At 44.7% G+C, this 5,991-nt stretch overlaps 1 protein-coding gene across 1 annotated transcript; it reads right to left on the reverse strand.

Moving 5' to 3' along the window:
• Positions 1 to 867: 867 nt before the first annotated feature.
• Positions 868 to 5,737, reverse strand: LOC109755121 (uncharacterized). The gene is made up of 7 exons (XM_020314003.4): positions 5,483 to 5,737; positions 4,452 to 4,569; positions 3,090 to 3,238; positions 2,805 to 2,912; positions 2,582 to 2,701; positions 1,495 to 1,668; positions 868 to 1,379 (listed from the first exon to the last, which is right to left on the reverse strand). Exons 1-7 carry the CDS (start codon positions 5,579 to 5,581, stop codon positions 1,278 to 1,280), a joined length of 870 nt encoding a protein of 289 aa, XP_020169592.1. The 5' UTR covers positions 5,582 to 5,737; the 3' UTR covers positions 868 to 1,277.
• Positions 5,738 to 5,991: the final 254 nt, after the last annotated feature.

Below are 5,991 nucleotides of genomic sequence, written 5' to 3' on the forward strand. Positions count from 1 at the left end.
GTGTCACGACTACCAGCTCAGGACCCCCTACACGAGATCTGCTAGATTTGGCTCCATTAACGACCATAGAGTCACTGTGGCCGCGGCCATGCACCACCATCGCCACAATGGTTGCAGTAGTCACGTCCAAATGGAGGCACACCCTATCCACAATCAAAGCCGCGACCGTACGATCCGTTGGTCGATCGGCGCGGTCACCCGAGCGGCCATGGGCACCAAAGCCACAACTGCTTGAGCCATTCCCGCTAGTGAGGGCAAACGCAGAGGCACTCTCCTCGGCAGCTCTCTATGCCATGTTCTCTTCCACGAGGTTGGTGCAAGAGAGGACCATGTTGAACGGTGGCAGAGGCACCATGTCGTCGAGCACAAATTGAATGGTGTCCGATAACCCACAAGTATAGGGGATCGCAACAGTTTTCGAGGGTAGAGTATTCAACCCAAATTTATTGATTCGACACAAGGGGAACCAAAGAATATTTACAAGTATTAGTAGTTGAGTTGTTAATTCAACCACACCTACAGACTAAATATCTGTAGCAGAGTGATCAGTCACCCAAAAAAACCAGACACCTGATGTTTAGCAAAAACGAAAAACAAAAGGAATGCAAGAGCAGGGATATAAATGCAGAAACGACAAGTGCTTGCAATCACACCAATGTTTCTGTTTTGTATTTGCTAGAAGAAAAGAGGGATCGCGATCCATGCTTAAGTTGCAGCGTTGTTTATGACTTAACAACTTCATTCGTCCGTCAATCAGAAGGTACGATAGATTGGCAGAAAGAGAATCCGTCAATAGCGATCAATTGATTGTAAATCACAGGAATAAAATCTCCTGTTCTCCAAACGAAAATGTTTTATTGAATAACCTTCTTTTTGGATGAAAGGAATTTTATTGAATAACCTAGGGTGGGCATGCATCAGTACAACCCATTGGTTCCCTACTCTTACACATTACATTCAGCAGAATTTCAGGTTGCCGCAACAAAATAAATGTAGCATCTTGACAAGTAGAAAATGGCACCTGCTTCCACCAGCAGAGTGAACTGGGAGCCTGGTAGCTTATAGGGGATTAAATCACGTCTGCAACAAAACACTGGGATTTGAAGCCCGGAACCACTACACATACCGACAGTTAGTGCTATGATTTCCATACAAACAGATAATCAAAAGGTTGGGCTGCACTTTGGCCTACTCACGAGCAGCTTGATCAAAGCTGTTGTACCAAAATCGGATAAAAGGTGCAGTATGTATAGCAAGGTTCTTTGAAGCCCTGCTTGCTAGCGGCTGATGGGTGTGTGCATCCGCTCAACGATTCTGTTGATGGCGTCCCGAGTCATCACGAGGGTGTCATGCTGCAGGATGCTGTAGACATTGAGGCCCTGCATTTGAGGATGTGAAACATCAGCGCGATCTTCTTTGGTCAAAATATCTGCTGGGAAAACTACAATGGGACTATTCGTCATTGTTAAGCTGCTGAGGTACCCAGACACTTACAATCGAAGGAATGACATTCACGTAGTGAAGATTTTGAGTAGCCAGCTTTAACTTCTTATCAATGTCGCCTCCATCCACCAACAAAATCTTCTTCGTATCGTCCATCTGCTTTATGTACTGCACAATGTTTTTCGTCTTGTGGCTAGGGACTTCTAAGTCCTCAAAGATGCAGAGCTACAATAAAACATGGTCAAGTGAACTTTACATGCATACATATTTACTGCAAAGAATGGTTTCAAATGGAGAGATCCAGACTGACTCTTGTATACATATATTTGCGTTCAGGATAACAGATGGTCAAGTTTCCTTTGCCACTTTGTGTGCTCAAGAATTTTTGGGAGCAGCACCAGAAGAAAAAAAACATCGCATAAACAAATTTATTGTTACACATTACTTAATACTCCCTCTGTAAACAAATATAAGAGCGTTTAGATCACTAAAATAGTATTCTAAACACTCTTATATTAGTTTACGGAGGGAGTAGATTTCAATAGCTTTCACTCTTTCAAGAAGCCATGGAAACAATACCAGCTGAATATTACATCTCATAAGCAACAACCCTAATAAGATTAAGTAAACCGTCTAAGAAGACAAGGCGGTCATAGAAACCATTCTACAAACAGTATTGATCAAAAAGTATAACTAGTCCATGCTCCATTAGAACTAGGTAAGTGGTCTGTTCTCTGAACTTCAGGAAGGATCTATGAAGTACACCCTCCGATCCAAAATAAGTGTTTTAGTTCAAATTTGAACTAAAACCACGTCACTTATTTTTTTGGATCAGAGGGAGTACAAAATATAGTGAAAGGATCTATAAAGTGTAAACATAGCAAAACAGTTCCTCAGGCATCTCATAGTGGCATGCTGATCAACAGCTTGTGCAACAGCACAGCAATTCTTGCATAGTTCTAGCAATAAGAGACATGATCATTACTGTGGCCTGAAGCATACTACTACTAAACAAGGTTCTTGGTTCGATACAGAATTCATTTCGTAGCACAAATTGTTATCTTGGGACAAGGCAGGAGCTAACTACACACAAGAACATCCAGGAAGACACAGAATGAATTAGTAAGGCAGCAGATACCTTCCCCTCAGCTGTTCTAGCAGACAAAGCTATCTTAAGTCCTAGACGTCGTACTTTCTTCTGCAACTTGAATGCATGGCTCCGTGGTTTCGGGCCATGCATAGTTGCACCTCCTCGAAACTGTTTCAGTTTGAATCTGAGTTTAGTTGAAGCCCAAAGAAGATGAGATATCTCCAGAGCCTATTTGATACAATTTATATGAATGGAGGAATGTTAGTATAACCTGACAACCACGCAATGTTCCATGACGTGCTCTTCCGGTTCCCTTTTGCTTATAAGGCTTTCTTCCTGTGCCGCTCACTTCACTGATAGTTTTAGTTGAGTGTGTCCCCTGTGAAAGACAGGTGCATGCAATTATCAGAAGGTGCATTAGAAGGATAGAACTTAAATATCTAAACTTAAGAAAGTAACTGATATTACACAAACATATTATACAGTAGATCACGTGATTTGGGAGCTTGTAAGTGGAAGACAAACAGAACAGGAGATGAGAGATCATAGTGTGCACCTGTTGCCTTTTCGCAAGCTGCCACCTTACTACCCTGTGAACAATATCCTTCCTAATTGGAACGTCAAAAACATCACCATCCAAAACCATGAATCCCTTGTCCTCGTTATGGAAGTTTGTTACTCTAGCTACTAGGTCCTCATACTGCCCTGTAATAAAATATTACTTACAACTCAGCATAATGTGAAGATCACATATATAGGTTTCATTAGCCAATTATGATACAAGAACTATAAAAAGTGAAATCAAGCTCCATCCCATTATAGAAAATCTTGTTCAGTGAAGCTAGATTTTCAATCAAAGTAAGAGCGCAGAGTCAACTAAGAGATCTCTGTTGGTTAGATAAAAATAGAGCATAAGGTGCCACTTTATCCATTAATCCAAAAACCTAATTTTTATAGTCAATTTTCGATTCAAGGCTTTGTTGCTACATTAAAACTGAACCCGATTACGGGTGTCCACTTTAAGCGTTGGCAGACCAAAACTACCTTGTGGCTCACAGCGATGAATGTGTTCTGGGTCGCTGGTGGCACTCCCAAAAGAACAATTACTCCTGATCAGAAGGCATTTAGGGAGGCCAGCACCATCTTTCTTGGAGCCGTTTTGAGTGTGATTGGAGACAAGTTAGTTGACGCATATCTCCATATGCGGGTTGCAAAGAACTTGTTCGAAGCAAAATTCGGCGCTACTGATGCTGGGAGCGAGTTGTATTGCCATAGAGCAGTTCCATGACTAAAGGATGGTTGAACCGACCTGTACTGGACCAGGCCATGAGATACAGTGCATCTCTAAGGAGCTCAAACTCCTGAAGTGTGAGTTACCAGCGGGGAGTCAAACTTGTCCGGTAACTCATACTTCAAGAGTTCAAGCTCCTTAGCGATGTACTGTTATCTCATGAGCCTCATCCAGCATAGGACAGTTTTCAACCATGCTGCAATCATAGAACTACTCCATGGCATACAGCTCACTCCCAGCATTAATACCACTGAATTTTTCCTTGAGCGCATCCCACAAGTTCTTGGCAACCCACATATGGAGATATGCATCAACTAAGTTGTCTCCGATCACACTCAGAACGGCTCCGACAAAGACAATGGCGGCCTCCCTAAACGCCTTCTTCTGATCAGGAGCAATCATTCCTTCGGGAGTGCCGTCGGCAACCCAAAACACATTCATCGCTGTGAGACGCATGGTAGTTTTGGTCTACCAATGCTTAAAGTGGACACCATAAAACAGGTTCGGCTTTAACGTAGCACAAAAGCCTTGAACCAAAAATTGCTTATTGAAAGTGTTGTTTATATCTAACTCAAGAGAAAAAACATTGTGATAGCAGCACATGGATAAGAAACACTAGAAACACACCAAGCTCTCGGTCTGGTGTCCAGACAGTCTTGCTAGATAGAAGTTCCGGTGGAATCAGCACTTCATTTGCTGGAGCCATAAGAGTAGAATACCCATTGGAGTAGACATTTGGCAAAATCTGTAAATGATGAAAGCTAAGTGAGAAGGCAGAACAAGAATCAGATGCAATGAAATATAGCCAAGACACTTAATAGTTAATACATAACAAGATACAGAAAATAAACTTTTGAACATAACACATTGTTGCTATTTGCTAATCCTTACTGAGATAGAACTCAAGCAAGCCCATATTTGTTAAATCATTGCTATCTGGATCTGGAAGTACCTGAGCAAGCTGATACCTAAACCCAATCACACTCAATCAAATGCTACATTTCCAAACTAGAACTAGAAGCGACCAAGTATAAAATCCACCACAAAATCTGTTCACAATGTGGTAACTGGTCATCAGTCAGGTCCTAGAAGGAGGGGCAGTTTCAGCACATACATCTATCGACACCAAACAAGTGAGGACAAGTTCAGTTATCCAATGGCGCACAAGCCGGACGGCCATATCCAACAGCTGCTGTTACTTAGCATCATGTCTTAATTACTGTTGATTGTAGTTCAGTTAAAACAGGCACTCTGTTTAGCCATTTAACTCTACTGTTCTGCCACTGTACTCATGGAAGCTGTTCAGTTATCTATGCCTCTCAAGTGGTGAATGAGAAGTAAGAAGAAAAATTCCCCGAAACTAATTTCCTAGAGTAGATAGCAGCATAGGCGATTTCTTCTTCCCATATATCAGGAATGTGACCCAAACCCCTCAAAAAATCAATGCCAATTGCTCCACAAATCCTGACTGATTGATGGGATCTTGGTACCATCCCGACGGACGCGCCCAAATCCATACTTTCTAAACCCGGCGTAAACCCCACATATCCAGCGAGCGAAATGCGGTCTCACGTATTCGAACTGGCGGAGCACGTCGCACTAGCCTCACGGAGAACCAACGCGACAGAAATGGGGAGGATGGGGTGCAGGAGCCAGACCTTGGCGAGGAGCGGGGTGTCGCGGCCGGCGGCGCCGAGCTGAGGCGGGCAGGCCACGGCTCGGCGCAGGAGGGACGCGGCACGTGTGAGGGCTTGCATCGGCTGGCCGCGTCCTCTCCGCCCGGCTCCAGCAAGGTTAGGCTGGTGGTTTTCGCGGCGGCGGCGGCGGCTGACGGGGAGGGAGAGAGGAGGGGGCAGGAGGGCTCTGGAGGGGAAAGGGTTGACGGGTCGGGCTCGGCTCTGCCTGGCTGGGCTGCGTGTTTTTTTTAGATCAACAACAGGGAGGGTTCCCCGGCTCAGAGCTGGCCAAACGGGCCCGCCCGTGCTAATCGTGCCTTGCACGGCACGGCCCACATGGGCACGATTAGTAAGCGGGTCGTGCCGCGCCAGCCCACATGCTGCATCTAGCAGCCCAAGCACGGCGAGAACAACGAGTTGGTGAGCGCTCTTCGGGAGCCTCCCAACCATCACTTGACACGCTCTCAACCGTCGGCCCGCCGCCATGTGTC

The sequence above is a fragment of the Aegilops tauschii genome, chromosome 6 (genome assembly GCF_002575655.3).
Source record: "Aegilops tauschii subsp. strangulata cultivar AL8/78 chromosome 6, Aet v6.0, whole genome shotgun sequence".
NCBI lineage: Eukaryota > Viridiplantae > Streptophyta > Magnoliopsida > Poales > Poaceae > Aegilops > Aegilops tauschii.

Coding starts and splice junctions, on each gene's coding strand:
- LOC109755121 (XM_020314003.4), bottom strand. CDS start 5,581: ATGCAAGCCCTCACACGTGCCGCGTCCCTCCTGCGCCGAGCCGTGGCC. Junction 3,239..4,451: donor GACACCAGACCGAGAGCTTG/GTGTGTTTCTAG, acceptor ATTTTATTACAG/GGCAGTATGAGGACCTAGTA. Junction 2,913..3,089: donor AGCTTGCGAAAAGGCAACAG/GTGCACACTATG, acceptor TGTCTTTCACAG/GGGACACACTCAACTAAAAC.